Raw genomic sequence first — 19,032 nt, 5'->3', positions numbered from 1 at the left:
CCATTTAGCTATGCACAGCACACTTGGGGTCTGACAAGTTTCCTTGAGTTCAGGTCCTACACATCTATCTTTGGAATTGAGATTGGAATCCATTACAGATTTCACAAGGAATGCTGCAATAAATCCACGGGTTTCCCAGATTTTCTCTTGACTGCTCCGATTGATACATACAACCCCGCTCCGCCTGATTGCCTTTATTTTGTTGCCCATCTTTCCCCAACTTCTTTCTCTGTGTTTCCCCGTCCAAATCTACAGTCCTCTCCCAGAGGTGAGCACAGCTCAGTATGTTTTTTCCGTGGGCTCAGGTGACCTGCTGTTGGTTCTCTTCTGCAGTCTTTTCCCTCCCTGTTCTTTTTGTTTGCCTCTTACCCCCAGCCATTTAAACCAGAAAACCCCCAAACCCCACATTCCAGAAACCTTAGGACCTTTGTCTCCAAAGGGGAAAAGTCTAGCCCCAACATTTGAGGTTTAACCCAATTGTGGGACTCCTGTAGGGGTCTTTTGTTTGTTCCTTTGTTTTTTTACAATTCCACCATTCAGGGATGTTTGTTATCCTGGCTAATTCAAAGTGTAGTTAAAACATGAGTTGAAACACTGAAGATGCTCTGATTAGAAGTTTATCTGTAATGTACTTTAGAAAAGCAAATGGCAAAGCCTCCTCTTGCTTGGAAAAGAGACTGTAGTTCTGGGCTGAGGGTGCCCGGGAATGAGGAAATTCAAACAAAGATTAAAAAAACAGTTTTAGAATGAATGTTCAGAGACATTATATATCAATGGTTACCTTTCCTTGTAAAGGACAATCCTCCTAAATAATCTCTTCATGGTTTTGGTGATTTGACAACGATGCCGTGTTATGGGAAGGGTAAAAGAGGGAGAGAACTTTCTGTCTTGCATTGGAAAATAGGGGTGGGTAGAGAGGAAGAAGAAAACAAAGATGGCAAAAATCTAAGAAAGGGGTTTTTAATCAATCAGTTGTATTTCTTGAATTCTTAATGTGTAGAAAACTCTACCAAGGACTTGGGAGAGTCCAGTCTAGGTGGGAGACATAGTCCCTGCCCACAAGGAGTTTACAATCCAGTTGGGGAGACGGACGAAATAAATTTCAGATGATGGGTCAGCAGGGTAAAGAATACAGAGTCAGTGCCCTAAAGGTGGGGTGAATATCAAGTTGCTTGAGGGAATAAATGCAAATGTGCAGATAGTGCAGAGGGGGGAATAAGGTGGGAAGATGAGAAGTTGGGGAAGGCTCCTTGGGGGAGATATGGTCTGGGGAGGGAGTTTCAGACAGGATGGAAAGTGAGAAATGGGGTCATCGGGCAGGTAATGTAAATAAGCTGGCGTTAGAGGAAGGACGTGTGTGAGGTGGGTTATAGCGGGAGAGGAGTGAGGTTAGGTAGGAGGGAGAGAGTTGATTGAGTGAGGTGGGCTATTGGGGGAGAGGAGTGAGGTTAGGTAGGAGGGAGAGAGTTGACTCCTTTAAAGCCCATGGCGGCCTTGACCTAGAGGTGGATGGGCAACCATTAGAGGTTTCTGAGGTGTGGGGAGGTGTTTGCAGAGCAATTTTCTCTATAAAAATGATCAGGCAACCAGAGTGACTCATGGTTTGGAACCAGAAAGGTCGCCTAGGAGGCTAATGGAGTAGTTGAGGCAAGACAAGTGCTTGGACCAACGTAGTGGCAGTTTGAATGGAAAGGGTAGATTTTTAGAACCAGCAGAATTTGGTGAAGCAGAATATGGGTTAAAAGGGAGAGGGGACGTAAGGATAACGCCAAGGTTTCAGGCTTGTGAAACAGGATGGTCGGATAGTCCCCAGTGATGGGCTTTTAGGGGGAGAAAATGCTCACCCCAAAACGGTTCATATTCTTCAAATGTTAGCCCTTTGCTTTGTTTCCAGGTTCACAGGCTACTCAGACATCTCAAGCACCAAGGAGTGACGGGAAAGGAGCAAAGAGAAAAACATCTGAAGAAGAGAAGAATGGAAGCGAAGAGCGTGTGGAAAAGAAAGTTTGTAAAGGTTTTCAGCCAATTTGAAAACAAATGTACTAGATTTTATACTTCGAGGCACTCCAGAGCAAAGCTTAGCTTAGTTTTCCTCACAACGGATCTTCCTTTTTAGAGTCATTTCTTAAATGGAAATATGTCCGTAGTGTGTCCTTTCTGGTAACTGATTCATAACTTTTTACGGCTTTTTCTGGGATCGGTTTTTCTTTCCCATCCTCTCCTCTGGGATGCGTTTGACTTCGGCTTTGGTTCCTCCTGAAAACTTTGAGACTAGAAGGGGGTAGAAATGTTCTCTCTTCAGGGGCTGATTATTCAGTTTGTAGATCGTCCGAGTCTCTGTCTTCTCTTCTTCCGTCTGACTACCTCTCCGTTCTGGGCATTTTGATTTATACACCGAAGGATACAGTGGGAGGGAGGAGATGAAAAATTATAATAGCTTAGGGGTAGAAAATAGAAACGGTGAATAAAATGAGGCTTTTGGATTATTTATATACCTCAATCATCTGTCATTACCATACATAACTGAGAATTGGCTCAAGCTTCAGCGCGTCAGTCTGGATCGCAGATGGGATTAGAGAAGTGCTCTTGAAACCCGGTGCGTCCTTTGAGGCTTTTATGAAGCGGGGAAGGCCGCGGCCTCATTCCGCCAGCCAGCTCACGTGGTGCTGTGAACCAGTTGTCAAGAAAGGAGCACCCCACCTGTCCTCTTGCAGAAGAAACCTTGTTTGAGAATTGTTTAGTAATCTAAAAGCGTTTTCAGTTAAAGGGTCGGCAGTCAAGAGGCCTTGGGGGTGTAAGCTGAGCGAGCAGGATGATTCAGAGAAGCCTAAATCTGTTTACAACTAAAAAAATAGACATTCGCCCACCTTCCTTTCCGTGTCAAGCACGCCGTACCCCGTACTGTGTATTTCTGGTAGTCCAGTGATTTTCTTTTACTGGCCCTGAGCAAGCAGGCTTCTGCCTCTCTCAAGGTGGTTTAAACAACAGCAAGAAAACAACTTAGTAAAACAAATACCTATTGAAGCTGAATTTGCATTATTTTCTATGACATCCTCAATGCCAGATCAGAAAGATAACCAGAGTTTGTGCAGATATCCTTTCCCCAGGCTGAATCAACCTTCTGGAGCACTCATTAGCATGGCGGGCATTTGTCTAATGTCACAGAAGTGTTGCCGAAGAAGGGTTGAGGGCTTTAGGCTCAATTTACGTTCGGAACCGAATGACTGCTGTGAAGAATGTTGCTTCCTGGGGCACTGTAGGAAGCAAGGTGCAGTTTTCTTTCAAGTTGCTCTGGAAATGGAATTTGAGGAAGAAGAACTTCATATGTGTGTGGCTTTTTCTGTGTTGCCTCTTTTTCAGGCTCTACGGGGATATTTGGTCTGAAAGGTTACGTAGCGGAGCGGAAAGGTGAACGAGAGGAGATGCAGGATGCCCATGTCATTCTGAACGATATTACGGAGGATTGTAAGCCACTTTCATCTCTAATGTGAGTACCCCGGCTCCACCAGCTTAACCAGGTCTTATCCCCTGTATTTTTAGTTATCTGGGGCAGATAGCATCACCTGGGCATTTTTCACATTGAATCTCCCATGCTGTCAAACTCCTGTCCGGAAATGGCCCCTCAGATTCTTGTTCATGAATGGCAGTAACTTGCAGAAAGTGTTCAATAAATACCTTTGATTAACGCCTAGTTTTCTACCCAGCGTTTCAACAAAAAGTGAATCGCCTCATCGGAAAATGAGGAATGAAATTTCCTCTAAATCAGATTTTCAGGAGGCAGAAGCTATTGTTCATGGAATAAAAGTGCTCCTGGCAGGGATTGTCTTCCTTTTATGGTCTGGGAAGGGGAATAGGAGGAGCATTAATTAAATTCACAGAGGGTAATAAATTAAGAGGTGTGGCATAAGTGATGCTGAGGAAACTAGAGATGGAAAGGGAGCAGAAATGGAATGAAACTGACCTTGGAAAGAGTGGAAGCTATGTTTAAGATCTGGGGAAAGATGTATTTTCCATCTGAATGGGAACCGCCCCCCCCCCCCCAAAAAAAAAAACAGCTTAGTTCAGCAACTGAGAAGTTTAGCAGTTCAGTTCTAACATACACTGTTGGCAACTTGTCAGACTAATTTGGAATTGCCTCTCGCAGAGCAATTGGATTCCAAATAAATCCCGATCTCTCCGATTTCAGTGGTTCTAAAATGTTAAATTTGGTCTCAGGGTACTCTCATTTACAGAAGAATGAACTTCAGATGTATCGTTTCATTTAATCCAGACGCGTCTGTTAGGGGAACTCAACGGGAGGCGGCTCTGTCGCAAAGCAGCATGGCCCGATGGATAGAGCGTGGGCCAAAGACTTGGATCCTAACACGTCACTCACGGGGTTCAGCCAGTCATATTTATCGAGCACTTACTGCGTGCGGAGCACTGTCCTAAGCACTTGGGAGAGTAGGTAGACACATTCCCCGCCTCTCAAGGAGCTTCGGAATATGCAGAGAGCCAGCACTTGACCGGATTTTGCATTTGTTCTTGCAAGTGGTGGTGGGGAGCCTTCCCTCTGTCCTCAGCTTCTGCAGGCGGACTATGTACTAAACGGGGCTTGAGACTCAAAGCTCCGTTCCCTGACGTCGAGTATCCCATCGGCTCTTGTCCTCCAGGGCCTGGAGAAATTAGGAGTAGTGTACAGAGTTGGAGAAGATCCTCAGCAGGAGAAGGGTATAAGAGCACAGCGTGTCTCTTTCCATCATTGAGGAATGACGGAAAAGAGCGGGGCTGTGACGGGAATTGCCACCCCCAAAGAAAATTGGATTCCAACGAGAAGATTTTATTTAAGTAAAATTTCCGATGATTTGCCCGACTGTCGTATCCGTCATGCGACCTCCATCGATCGATCAGAACATTGTACTTAGCGCCCGGGAGCGTATACTCGGATCTGCGTACACGATTCCTGTTTTCAAGGATCCCGTCATCTGGGTTCTGATCCCGGCTCTGCCGCTGTGTGACCTTGGGAGAGTCGCTTAACTTCTCTGTGCCCGTTTCCTCATCTGCAAAATGGGCGTTTTGACCTTGGGAAAGTCACTTCTCTGTGCCCGTTTCCTCATCTGCAAAATGGGGGTTCAGTACCCGTTTTCCCTCTTAGACTGGGACCCCCGTGTGAGACCTGATTGTCTTGCATCCACCCCGGCGCTTAGTACATTGCTTGTCGCATAGTAATCGCTTAACGGATACCTCTGTCGTCGTCGTCGTTATCCCGTGGAGGAAGTAGACCCTCAAATAAATTTGCTAGGCGGGAGTAATAGAGCGTAAAGATGTGTATGTAAGTCCTGCAGGGAGTTTTGCTTACTTACATGCTTAGGTGGTGTGGAAGTGCTGAAATGACAGTTGAGGAAATAAAGTGAGGAGATTAGAAATCGACGTGCAGAGCTTGTGCAGCAGATGTGTCTGTCGGTGTTATTCAGCAGTGCTCGTGAGTACTCACTGTGTGCAGAAATACGTATTAGGCCCTGCTCAGAATTGAAAATCAAGATGAACCGTCTCCCCAGTCACGGAGTTTATGATGCAGAACAGGAGACTAAACATACCGGGGCGTAGAAGCGTAAGAATACGGTATGCACGATGTTGTTAGGGTTTACGGAGCAAGCGACGAGTTATAGCTGCCCGACATCAATCTTTCCAAACCCGGAGGATGTTAATCCGGAAGGACTTTTGGAGCGGGAGGTCAGTTTCCAACTGCACTGTCTCATATCTAAAATTTTGGCGGTAGTCATTGCTCCTTTGGAAGCTTGAAAAGCAGCAAAAGTGGAAACTTGTATTTCGAAGACAGCCTCGCCACATAGGGATTTAGAGAGTCAGACCCGTTGTAATCGCTTGTTCTCTCCTAAGTATTCTCTTTTACCCTATGCCCCAGTGACAGATGAAATGGTGTGGCCATTTTGACAGACTTCAGTAGAAGAAAATTTGCTTCTAAAATCCCCCAAGGCTTTACATCCTCACTGTAAATCCGTCTAGAGTCGTGTGTGAAAATTCCGATATGTGCCTTGGGGAAGCTCAGTTAGTTTGAAAAAATTAGATTGCTTTTATTAATCTTATTACTTCTTGTGGCAGATCAGAAAACATCCATGTAGTTTTCCTGAGAAGCGGCCGGACGTAAACACCACCAACTACGTGTACTAAAAACTCTAGGGACTAAACCATCATCCCCAGATAGGTCCCACTGAGGTTACAGCGGTGCACTAGGGGGTTGGTTTGAGAAAGAAGAAAAAGTTGAGCTAGGTCAAAGATAAGCCCTGATTCTCCAAATCGATCAGTGTTATTTATCGAGCGCTTGCCCCGCGCAGAGCACTGTACTAAGCGCTCGGGAGAGTACAGTACAACAGAGTCGGGAGACACGTTTCCTGCCCACACTGGGCTTTCAGGCTAGAGGGGTGGTCACTCTCATTTTCCACCGAACAATTCCAGATTGCTGACGGTGGGTACGGATGGGGTTAAATCAGGCGGATTTTATCATCGAGACCCCTCTTGCCTGTTAGTCAGCAGTTTCATCCTGATGTGCTTGGACACGTCATAGTCCTATACTTCCTCCAATTCTCACCCTTCGTAAAGAATTTTTGCATCACCTCCATCAGATCGTAAATAATAATAATGTTGGTATATAAGTGCTTACTATGTGCTGAGCACTGTCCTAAGCACTGGGAGGGATACAGGGTAATCAGGTTGTCCCACGTGAGGCTCACAGTTAATCCCCATTTTACAGATGAGGGAACTGAGGCACAGAGAAGTTAAGTGACTTGCCCACAGTCACACAGCTGACAAGAGGCAGAGCCGGGATTCGAGCCCATGACTTCTGGCTCCCAAGCCCAGGCTCTTAGCCAAAATGAGGATTCAATACCCATTCTTCCCCCTTTTCTTAGACTGGAAGCTCTGTGTGGGACATGGACTGTGTCTGACCTAACTTGGACCTCCCCCAGCAGTTAGCACAGTGCGCGGCCCACAGTGTTTAGCAAATAGCATTATCATCATCATCATCATTTAATTTCCTTGAACCGGGGACGTGTGTATCTTCCTTCTGTTGTTCTTTCCCAAGCAGTTAGTGGTTTGCACTCAATAAATCCCGTTGATTGACTGGCCCCGAGACCCTAACTTGTGCTGGTAACCAGACATAGATCTCCTGGTGGTAGGAAGCTGCTCATTAATTGGGCAAATGTGTCTGAGTTTCTGTAGCTGCAAAATAACGTGTAAGAAATGGGCTTTGAATATGCACGAGCTCTTAGTCATCGCAGACACTGACTCTATTCTGTGAAATTTGGGGAGGCTTAAGATTGAGCTCTAAAGCTTTTACCCGGTTATTGGAGAAATCAGTTGGATCTGAGCAGTTTTTTTCCATTCAGAGCTCTCCATTCGGCTCCTATTTTTTCCCACTTTCTCTGTGCATCTGGGATGAAAAGAAGGCAGGAAAACTTCAATAGATAAGGAAAGTTTGTGTCCTAAGAACTCCTGGATCTTTTTTAAAAGAATCAGGGGCTCCTGTTCATAATGCTCATGCCTTTCTTTTAGTACCCGCGTTTCGTATTTCGCTGTTTTTGATGGACATGGAGGAATTCGAGCCTCAAAGTTTGCTGCTCAGAATCTGCATCAGAACCTGATCAGGAAGTTTCCCAAGGGTGAGTGAGGGCTTTTGGGGGGTATTTTTATCCACTCGCCTTCGCGAGTATCATGGTTTTGTCTTTTCAGGCGTCATAGCCTTTTGGAAGAATCTGTGCTGTATTTAGCCAGGACGTGCCATTAAATAATTATTGGTGTGTCAGCTGGGTGCCCGAGCCTGCGGTTGTATCACCGAGACTGGAGTTTTGTAGTTATGGGGGGGGGGGGGGCGGATCCCATAACTTAATAAGCTTTGAGATCAAACGTGCCCCAGTTTGTCGCTCAAGAGCCGCCCCCGCAGTCCTCTGCCTTAGGAGTCTTGACTGTTGGGCTCCTGAGGAAGGCTCTTCTAGCTACTGGTGTTCTAGATCCGGGCATTTAGAAAGCTAATTTTAAAAGGTGCTGTTCGAGATGATAATTTTAGGTCCTGACATCTGTAAAGATGATGGTCCCGCGCATCTAGGATCAGTTAGTATCGGACAGGGAGATGGGGCGGTATGTACCGTGGAGTGATGGGAAGAAAAGGAGGAATTGTGTTTGCTGTACTTTGGTGACAGGAGAAGTAATCAGCGTGGAGAAAACCGTGAAGAGGTGTCTTTTGGACACTTTCAAGCACACTGATGAGGAGTTCCTAAAGCAGGCCTCCAGCCAGTAAGTATAAGTGTTCTCTTTGGCCTGGTTTGGTTTTCGGCCTTTCTGTTCGCTCTGGGAACCTAGAGACGCAAGTAAGATTTAAGAGTATGAAAAGCCGTATATTTAAAGGGATTAAACTAGTGCTTTTTGGCACTAGTCATGTGTCTGGTGTCATCTCTTCCCAGAAAGCCGGCCTGGAAAGATGGCTCAACGGCGACTTGCGTCCTGGCCGTGGACAACATCCTTTACATCGCCAATCTCGGAGACAGCCGGGTAAGTAGCTCTGAAGCCACCTGATCATTATTATTATTATTTTATTTTAGATCAAAGGCCACCTTCCCAGTGTAAACCTGTCTTCATAGCTAACGATGCCTCAGATTGGTGCAGAAACGAGAGTAATGACCCTGTTCAGCGCCACGGTATTCATTTAAACGAATTTACTGTGAGGTTACTGTGTGCAGACCGCTGGAAAGTGCAACTGGGCAACAGATACAGAGTGTCCCTACGCAACAGTGGGCTCGCAGCCTCCAGGGTACAAGACGTAGGATTTCCTTGACGAGAGAGAAGCAGCGTGGCTCAGTGGGAAGAGCCCGGGCTTGGGAGTTAGAAGTCACGGGTTCAAATCCCGGCTCTGCCGCTCGTCGGCTGTGTGACTGTGGGCGAGTCACTTCACTGAGCTTCAGTTCCCTCGTCTGTAAAATGGGGATTAACTGGGAGCCTCACCTGGGACAACCTGATGACCCCGTATCTACCCCAGCGCTTAGGACAGCGCTCTGCACCTAGTAAGCGCTTAACAAATACCAACATCATCATCATTATTCTCCGCACACTCGTACGGTGCTTTCTGTGTTATTTTGTCTCGAGGAGGCTGATTGCATTAATGCAGAAGGTAGCTCCCAGGATGAATTTTCTCCCGCAGTATCTCGCTGCGAAACACTTATTTAAGATCCTCAACGTCGTTTTTGAACTAACTCTAGGTGGAGCTCCTGGCCAGAATGTCTTCATTTGTGCTACGCGTTGATTACAACATTACCTTATCTTACAACTATTCTAGGAAATGAATATCAACCCTCATCTTACCACCAGCACATTTACAATTTGACACACGTCGCCATCTCTTGAGCTTGTTTTCATTTGTTCGTGGGTCTTCGCTAGTCAGGGCCTGAACCCGAAACCCCTTGTTGAAAGAACGTTAACCTTTTCTCTTGGTAAGAAAAATTTTAGATTTCTGTGTAATGAAGAGTATTCTGAAAGTCTGTTTGGTCCGGATAGGCAATATTGTGCCGTTACAATGAGGAAAATCAGAAGCATGCGGCCTTAAGTCTGAGCAAAGAACATAATCCAACCCAGTATGAAGAACGAATGAGAATACAGAAGGCTGGAGGCAATGTCAGGTAATCTGGGAAACACCCTGAGAATCAAAGGAGAAAGGAAGACGATTGCCGCTGGAAGAATGAATGGTTTTTAGAACTTAACTGCCGCGGCTAGAAGCCACTTTTGAGGGATTAAATTTAGCAGAAGAAAAAGGTATTTAGTCTTAGGAAAGGCAGTGAGTTTGTGTTTTAGGTCCATTCTTGTGGCGAAATGTGTCTGTTTCGTTAAGTTTCATTATGGAGAGCAGCGACGTATGCAAGCCCGTTAAATGGAGGATTATGGTCTCTTAATCGAATGTTTAATCGATCAATAGATGTGTTTTTTATTGAGCACCTGCGTGCCAGGTGCTTTATTAAATGCTAGGGAGCGTATAACATTTGCAAGTCAAATTCCCCATCCTTCAGGACCATACAGTTTCCTGGGGAAAAGAGACCTATAAACAATTTTACATTTTGCTAGAATGTCATGAAATTGTCCCTTTTTGAATTTAGAACATGTGGCCCGTTCGCGTGCACTAAAAGTACTGTTAATATTTTTAGGGTATATTTTCCTATGTTTCTTCTTTCGTTGTACGTGTAATATTTTGGATTTACGGTGGTTTTCTTATAGGCTCTCACTTTGTGGAATTTTAACTGGAAGAGATGGGAAGGAATGGAAATATAAAATGCAATAAATACAATCTACTTGGTTTGTAAACAGAGAAAGTTGGGTTGGGTGGGCCAAAGTTTGATTGCTCCTTTCTTTAGAAATACTATTCTCTGTCAATTTTTTTCCCCCTCTCTATCATTGAAGGCCATATGCTTGCCTCAGTTTATCATCTGCCATCTCTGAGGAGGTAGAAGCAGATTTTCTTAAGACTTGGGGAGAATTTGTATTATCTGTGGTCCAGAAGCATTCTCCGTACCCATTTACAGTTTTCTGACCGAGATAAAGAGGGAGGGGAGGAAATGTAGCCGTCATGCAGCAGTTACAAGGCGCAGAAGCTTTTATCCTTTGAATTATATGCAGCTTTTCATTCCAGCGTTCAAACAGGGTTGAGTACTTTGTCCAGCGGTCTGAAATGGGACACGCGTGTTTTCCCAAGTACATTCAGGGACGCAACTCCTGTCATCAGCGATTTGAGAACGGGGACCTTTGGGTTTTGGGCGGAGAGAATACTGTTGTGATCCAAGCGCTCAGTACAGTGCTCTGCACATAGTAAGCGCTCAATAAATACTGTTGAATGAATGAAAGGTAGGATTAAATGCCAGTTAGATAATCTAACTTCATCCCTGACTGAGCCCCCGGGCAAGTCAACTCGATACTTCTTCCCCGTTGTAACCCGAGACTAAAAATGCCTTCCACGTTTTGGTGGGATGGTGGAGCAGAGAAGCATTTATATTTTTAAAAAAACCACCCCGTGGCATACAGATCTGTTTGGCTGGAGTTCAGAGTGGACAGGCAGGGACAGAGTCGCTGCCGGGATGGATGGTTGGATGGGGAAATGCATCTTGAGCACTTCCTCTTCTTTTTTTTTCCTCCCGAGGAAGGAAGCTGCAGGGGAAGGTCGGGGAATCGGAAAAGTAGCCCTCGGTAGGTTAACCGCTCACTTTGCCGCTACCGTTCGGCTCCCCTCGTCAGCACTGACACTTTCTTAGGCGTGTGGGGTCCCCCCAGCAGTCCTGGCCTCAGCACGTAGCCTCAATCCCATTTCTCCCTACGCAGATCTGTGGGTCCGAAGCCTCAGCGCAGGCCTCAGAATTCATAGGAGGATTAGGCGAAGTTCACTCTGGCCCGTTAAAGAGTGACAGCTGTGCCCTCTGTCCCGGTCACCTCCCTACTCTCTCAACAGTTTACTGGCAGGTTGGGCGTTCAGTCAAGAGAATGCCTGGATTCAGTGCAGAAGAAAACAAGACAATGACCTCCAGGTCACTGGCTTGCCTTTTCATCGAAAAGGGAAACAAATGGGTAGTAGGTCTTTCCTCTCAGCTTTGTGGAGAAAAATAAGCAGTGCGAGTCAAACTTGGATTGAAAAATGTATTCAAGTAACAATAAAATGGCGTTGGTATTTGTTAAGCGCTTACCACGTGCAGAGCACCGTTCTAAGCGCTGGGGTGGACACAGGGGAATCAGGTCGTCCCACGGGAGGCTCACGGTCTTCAGCCCCATTTTCCAGATGAGGGAACTGAGGCCCAGAGAAGTGAAGTGACTCGCCCACAGTCCCCCAGCCGCCAAGTGGCGGAGCCGGGGTTCGAACCCACGACCTCTGCCTCCCAAGCCCGGGCTCTTTCCACCGAGCCACGCTGCTTCCCCGACAAAGTTCAGAGATCTCTGTCACGTTGAAGTTGCCAGTATGACAAGAAAGCAATCCCGTAGTCCAGTTTCGTTAGATGTGTGTGGTCTCAGGACCACCTCAGGGAATCATTATCTCCGTGGTTTTATTGTGGGGTTTGGCGGCCCCCTTCAGTTCCCGATAATGTCATCTCTGGACACTTCCAAGAATGTATGAGTTTTGGAACTGGAGCCCTGGCAGGCAGTCTTGTTTTAGAAATATTCCTGGGGCCTTCCTGGGAGGATTTCGTGCACCCGAAAGACGCTGCAAAATGGTGGTGTCCCCTCTTGGGGGAGGTGGCGTCTAGAGGCAGGAAGATGGGGTTTTGGACCCCCAATGCCTGCACATCACAGTTTGGTTGACGGTGTATACATTTCAGCCCACATCCTCGACGCGAATGGGAGAGAATGCTAATAATCGTAATGATGGCATGTTTCAAGCTCTGGTTTAAGTGCTGGGATAGATATAAACTGATAAGATCGGACACAGTCCCTGTCCCACGTGGGGCTCACGGTCTTAATCCCCATGTTACAGATCGGGTAACAGTGAAGTGACTTGGCCAAGGTCACACAGTGAACGTGTCCACAAAGCGTGGCTCAGTGGAAAGAACCCGGGCTTGGGAGTCGGAGGTCATGAGTTCGAATCCCGGCTCTGCCCCTTGTCAGCCGTGTGAACGTGGGCAAGTCACTTCATTTCTCTGGGCCTCAGTTACCTCGTCTGTAAAAAATGGGGATTAAGAATGTGAGCCTCACGTGGGACAATCTGATTACCTTGTGTCTACCCCAGCGCTTAACAACAGTGCTCTTGCACATAGTAAGCGCCTAACAAATACCAACATTATTATTATTATTATTTGAACCCAGGTCCTTCTGACTCGCACGCCCGTGCTCTGTCCTCTTAGGCCGTGCTGCTTCCCCAAATTACGGTGACCCCAAATAATTCTTGGTTATTCCTTTACTAGAGCTAACAGTAAGAAAGGGAATTACCTTGTAGGGACCATAGAATCGGTGAATAAAGGTGTGTTTTTAGGGGAGTGATTTTTTTTTAAATTTATTTTTTTTTATTTTTTTGGTGTCTGCTCAAGAAGGATTAAGATCTCTTCAGCTGTTATGGAACCTGAGTGGTTAGTGAATTTTACTCTGAGTTGCCATTTTAGTTGTGGCAGCTAGCTGCTCTATAGTAAATTCCCCCTTAACTCTGGGCATCCGTGATTCACGTTTCTGAGCGAATATCCCCCAGGCTTAGAGATCTGTTTTCTTAAGAGGCAGGCAAGGCAATAGTGTGAAGCTGTTGTAGTAATGATCACAAATTTTCTCAGGAATTTGTTTTCCTTGCTAAATGTTGTGCATCAAATAAGGTTGGTTATGCCTAGTGATCGCTCTTAAGTGGTTCCGTGAAAATGGTGTTAAAGTATAGTTTCTTCAACGAAATCATCTACAGTTACATTAATGCATCCTGAAGCTCCAAAAACCTCACCAAAACGATATAAAGATTTTTGAAGTGATTAAAAATCACAAATAATAATAATGTGGGTATTTAAGCGCTTACTATGTGCAGAGCACTGTTCTAAGCACTGGGGTAGGTACAGGGTCATCAGGATGATCAAGCGTCGTCTTCTGCATCCCCTTCAGCAAAAAGACACGCTGTGCTGACCAACTCGAGAGGTCATTATCCCAGAAACACCAACTTCTGCATTTGAACGTGGGAGTGAAAACTGAGTCGAGATTCAGGGGCGATGAGGTTGAGATAGGACAGGTTTCAGAGAACTGTTAAATCAGAAAGCCATGAGTGGAAACTCAAATGCGGTTAGAGATCTGGGTTGAGCTGGTCTCGGAGCCCAGCTCAAAAAACTATAGGTGTCATCGCCTCCGCGGAGTAGGTGCCCGTACTATGTGCTAAATAAAGAAGACCTAAGGATACGTAACGGTAGTGATCGTAATCATCGAATGCACTCGTGAATAACGTAAGGACTCACTACACCGTGCGAAGGCACGCTTTAAGGGCTGAACCATTGACTGTGATTGAGTAAACACGTAAACGTACAGATAAATATGTGGGTACAGATAAATATGTGTGCTAGATATGGCTGATGGAGTTGTGCAGCTAGGATCTGGGGGACTGAAAGGGGAACACTCACGGGAGGTGGGGTTTTAAGAGGGCTGTGAAGATGGATCGAGCTGATGGATTTAGGAAGAGGGGGGGAATTCCCGTCAGAAGAATGGAAGGAGAATTAGGAGCGAGATCCCGTTAGAAGATTAGCTTGAGAAGAGCAGAGAGTGAGCTGGGAGAGTGGTGGGTGAAGAAGGCACGAGGAGAGTTGGTGGAGAGCCTTGAGGCCAAACGTAAGGATTCTTTTTTTGTGGGGGGGCAGGGTGCAAGACCTACAATTGATCCGTGTGTCGAGGTGATCTGTGTAGGAGCACGGATTTCAAGGTGATCCACGACGAGAACTTAGAGCGGGGTAAAGGCCGTCTGAGCGACGAGGAGTGGGTGGAGCAGAAAATGTAGGAAGAGCCAGCAAGGTGCGGTGTTACGTTGGACGGAGAGTTGAAGATTAGTGAGGATGATAGCCGGGTTTCAGGGTTCTGGACGGAAAGGGGGGTGGGGGGCGGGTATCGCCAGAGATGGGAAAGTTAGGAGTGCAATGTCTAGAGGAGAGAAAATGAGTAGTTTTGATGGATTAATTAAATTGGAGGTGCCGGCGGGACGTCCTTGTAGCGGGTAAGGGTGGCCTAGTGGAAAGAGCACGGTTCTGGGAGTCAGAGGTCTTGGATTCTAGTCCTGACTTCACTACTTAGCAGCTGTGTGACCCTGGGCAAGTCATTTAATTTGCATGTGCCTCCGTTCCCTCATCTGCAGAATGGGGATTCAGTGCCTGGTCTCCCTCCTACTCACCCTGTGAGCCCCAAGCGGGACCCGATTATCTTGTCTCTCCCCTAGGAGTTAATACAGAATGTTTCAGATAGTGCCTAACGAATGCCCCCAGTATTACCGTTCGTTACCTATGCGGCTTCGAAAGCAATTCGGCGGAATTTCGGGAATATTCATTTCCATCTGTTTTGCGGTGCAGATTTAGACGTTAGCGCAGAAGAGGAGCTGTTGGAAAGACACTTGTTCTCATCAACTGATTAGGCTGCAGGTGTCTCAGTTAATGATGGGTGATTTTAAAGGCGAGTTAATGAAGGTTCAGTATAAAGCTATTTAAAGAGATCTCATCTCTAAAAATAAACTGAACATTTCATGAAGATCTAGAGGCAAAGAGATTATAATTGTCATGAGAAAAGACTGACTTGTCTTAGTTGTGTTAGTGAAAGATCTGTGGAATTTTCAGCTGCGGAAGCTACTTGTGTGTTTTTTTCCAGGGTAAAAACAGTCCTTTTCCTTTTCGACTTTGATTTTTTTGTTGTTGTTTGTGTAGGAGGTAGAATCGTTTTCTTTAACAGTTAATCGAGACCTTAAATGACTTAAAGATACAGTTCAAGTAGGATAATCATTTAGCAGAGTTAGAAAATGTATACGTGGTTAAAATATGACTCTGACTCTAAAGAAGCAAAAGGAATATTTTCAAATGGGGATAAATGGGATCTGGAAACTTTAATCCTGTTCTGAACGTATTTTCCTTAGTTTTGACCAATAGATGAGCTGTCTCTAATTTCAGATCTTACTGCCTCGAGACCAGATAAACTCTGGGTATGCTTCAGGAAGGGTATAGGAACCCAAATCAAGGGCACAGTTTTGCCACAATATGAAACCATGCTTGCGTGTCTGTTTGGGGAATGCTGCATTCAGTTCAGCATTTACAGAATAAGTCGTAGCTTCAGTAAAAACGTGGAACTGTTCCCTCGATTCTCCAAACCTGGGAGATCCGTTAAGCTTAAAGGTGGCTGATCCCCATCCAAAAGAAAAGCTTTTGCGCAGGGCGGGGTGTGCGCTATAGAATTCGTTAACACAAGAAGTTATGCGAGTAGAAATACCAGTAGGTTCCAAAAATATTTGGAAAAGGAATCAATAATGTAGTAGAGGAGAGGTTAGGGATGGAGGAGGGGAAACCTAAGAATTTAAATGGATACGTGGATGAAAAAATTCATGCGTTCTAGGTTTTTTAGGTAGATGGATCACCGTGGGATGAAGGGCAATCATCACATCGTTCTACCGAGCATTTTTGTCTGCCACGGTTGGGACACGATATTAAATTGGATGGATCATTGGTGGGGTCTGGTGTAGACGGCGGTTTTCAGATGGGGAAGGGCTGCCGAAATAACACTGAAGAGGGATAATTGCACGCGTCGACGTCCCGGGGAGTTCACGTGACCTAAAATGCATCTCCCCCTTTTATTCAGGGACGGCAGAGTCCTGGGTGTGCTAGAGGTTTCCCGCTCCATTGGGGACGGACAGTACAAGCGCTGCGGCGTCACCTCCGTGCCAGATATCAAACGCTGCCAACTTACACACAATGACAGGTAATGCCCAACTTAATCCAGGGGCCACCGGGGCCTCCTTTCCCTTTCCCTACAGTTCTGTTGTCTGACAGACCGTGAGAGAACAGAAGGAGGTTTGCCCTGGGAGAAGTAAGAATAGTTAGCGGTTTGCTCATTACTGGAATCTCCATGATGATCTGCCCAGCAGCCAGTGCTAGAATTTTATAGTCCTTCCTCAGGGAAATGGAGGAGAGTGTTGAAAGGGGAAAATTTAGAGCGCTCTCTCTCTTAAACTGGAAAGAAGTTTTAAAGTCATTAAACAGAAAAACGTTACAGGAAGTTCAGTAAGTTTCATGGCGTCTGCCTGCCGCCTCCACTTTTGTTTCTTCTAGCTGACGCTTTCATCCGTTCAGTCGTATTTATTGAGCGCTTACTGTGTGGAAAGCACCGTACTAAGCGATTGAGAGAGTACGATGTAACGATAAAGACACGTTCCCTGCCCGTGACGAGCTTACGGTCTAGCGACGGCTCTTGTAAATCGCACCTGAAATTTTAGCATTTCCATCTCCTCCCCACTTCTCTTTCCCCCTGATCTGCCCCTTCCATAGTCTTCACTCCATCTTGGCTGGCTCTCTCTCTCTCCCTCTCCCCCTCGCCCTTTCCCTGCCCCGTCTGGCTGTTCCTTTCTCCTCCCTCCTCCTCCTCTTCTGCCCTTCTTGTCTATCCGCTTCTTTCTTCGTGCCCTTCTCTGCATATTTTCCCCCCCACCCCCTTTTACTCCTCTTTTCCATGGATCTTGGCAGCGGTTTGGGGATGACTGGAGGTATTACTGTGCCTTCGGGTATTCCAGGGCACCGGGCGGTAGCTGTGAATAATGATAATGATAATAATGTTGGTATTTAAGTGCTTACTATGGGCAGAGCACTGTTCTAAGCGCTGGGGTAGATACAGGGTCATCAGGTTGTCCCACGTGAGGCTCACAGTCTTAATCCCCATTTGACAGATGAGGTCACTGAGGGCCAGAGAAGTGAAGTGACTTGGCCACAGTCACACAGCTGACAAGTGGCAGAGCCAGGATTTGAACCCATGACCCTCTGACTCCCAATAGGCCACCAATAGGCTCACAGTGGCTTGGGGCTTCCACCTGACCTCATCTGCTCCTATGCAACCTAGTGGGACAGAATGTTGTCTGTCAGGTGTAAAGTCAGGGTGGACTATATACCCTCGGTGCTGAGCTCTGCCTAAATTATCTGCCGATGGCCCAAATGATTTGGGAGTGTGGTAACACTGTGATGCTAATTCAGTTTTAGGACATATTTTTGTTACTTGGGTTAAATCCAATGTCGAAGGAAGGCGTTGTTGAAAAATAGATCTCAGGAATCAGCAATCCGCACTCTTGCCTCTGGTCAGTGGAAACTAGGGAGCGTAGAAGGGAGCAGAGCTGTGGCTTCCTTGATTTTCCCCCTCCTCCCCCAAATAACTTTAAAGGATTTGTAAAAGGGATTTTTCCCGCAGGCTCCCCTCTGCCCCCGGGAACAACTATCGGGCGCAAGCTGGGAACCAGGGAGGCATCGGAGGGTGGAAAGAGGTAGGAGGAATGGAAGATTCCCAGGGAAAATTTTAATCGGAAAAAAGATAAAAGCCGTAGAGGCCCCCCGGGTACACAGAGTGCCACCTGGCTGTCCGTGGGCGGGGTTTTAGTCGCAGGATAATGAGCCCGGTTGGGGGCCGGCAGCCCGAGCGGATAGTTTTCCTCAGAATGAATTTTCCCAACTGAACACAGAATTCTTAAGGATGCTCTTCTTTCATCTGAATTATACTGTTTCAGATTAGTCCCTAAACCACTCTGATTTTTATCACCTAGTCCCCCACCCACAACTCTCGCCTCCTTAGCCGTCCAGTGCGGCGTCCTCCCCCCTTGGTCCCCGTCCACAGTTTTTCCCACTGTTGGCTGCTTCCAATTATTTAACCTGCAGAGCTGGTTCACATTCTCTGGGAGATCATTTCCCCATCTGTTGACAGAGTAAACCCGCTGAGACGCCTTTTCACCTGTGTTCTGTTGAGGTTCATCCTGCTGGCCTGTGATGGTCTCTTCAAGGTCTTTACCCCAGAGGAAGCTGTGAATTTCATCTTGTCGTGCCTGGAGGTGAGAGGGAGACCTGACGGGACCCGGTTTCCGTGGGCGTTCTTCCGAGCCTTTGCTGCGTTTGCTGCGAGTGTCGACGCCCTTTAAATCCCGTCGAGAATGCGACCGTGTTGTGGCCTGCCCCTGATGTCCGCTCTCCCCGCTCTCACCCGCCGTTGCATCGCAGTGGCTAGAGACCCTTACGTGGTTTTGTAACTGTAGATTTTTTTTTTTTCCTCCCTTCCCGGGCCCAGGACGAGAAGATCCAGACTCGAGAAGGGAAGTCGGCCGCCGACGCCCGATACGAAGCGGCCTGCAACAGGCTAGCCAGTAAGGCGGTGCAGCGGGGCTCCGCGGATAATGTCACCGTGATGGTCGTCCGGATAGAGCGGTGAAAGAAAGCGCTCGGTGGCTGCGGCCTGGCCGGCGTGAATTCGATTTTAAAATAAAACGTTCAGTTCACCGGTGCGTAGTATGTGTGTCTTGAGTACTCCCGGGTCTTCCTTGGTTGTAAATAAAGTTCTTTTTCTAATCTT

The 19,032-nt window shown here is 46.6% G+C and overlaps 1 protein-coding gene across 4 annotated transcripts in view; it reads left to right on the top strand.

Moving 5' to 3' along the window:
* The window catches only part of LOC100082936 (ILK associated serine/threonine phosphatase), a 36,040-nt gene extending 17,008 nt beyond the window's left edge, over window positions 1–19,032 (top strand). Inside the window, exons 5-13 of one of the 4 annotated variants that reach the window (XM_029069075.2) lie at window positions 1,895–2,008; window positions 3,361–3,487; window positions 7,549–7,655; window positions 8,193–8,286; window positions 8,454–8,541; window positions 9,541–9,662; window positions 16,294–16,413; window positions 18,394–18,517; window positions 18,751–19,032. In XM_029069075.2, the coding sequence (XP_028924908.1) occupies window positions 1,895–2,008; window positions 3,361–3,487; window positions 7,549–7,655; window positions 8,193–8,286; window positions 8,454–8,541; window positions 9,541–9,662; window positions 16,294–16,413; window positions 18,394–18,517; window positions 18,751–18,891 (1,037 nt within the window). In that variant the 3' untranslated portion in view covers window positions 18,892–19,032. Of the gene's footprint in view, window positions 1–1,894; window positions 2,015–3,360; window positions 3,488–7,548; window positions 7,656–8,192; window positions 8,287–8,453; window positions 8,542–9,540; window positions 9,663–16,293; window positions 16,414–17,886; window positions 18,368–18,393; window positions 18,518–18,750 lie in introns of those variants that run through there. The other 3 variants (XM_029069074.2, XM_029069076.2, XM_029069077.2) reach the window with 3 other exon arrangements.

This window comes from Ornithorhynchus anatinus, chromosome 7, assembly GCF_004115215.2.
Source record: "Ornithorhynchus anatinus isolate Pmale09 chromosome 7, mOrnAna1.pri.v4, whole genome shotgun sequence".
NCBI lineage: Eukaryota > Metazoa > Chordata > Mammalia > Monotremata > Ornithorhynchidae > Ornithorhynchus > Ornithorhynchus anatinus.
Note: the sequence above shows the minus strand (reverse complement) of the source record. Positions and strands in the feature narration are given on the sequence as shown.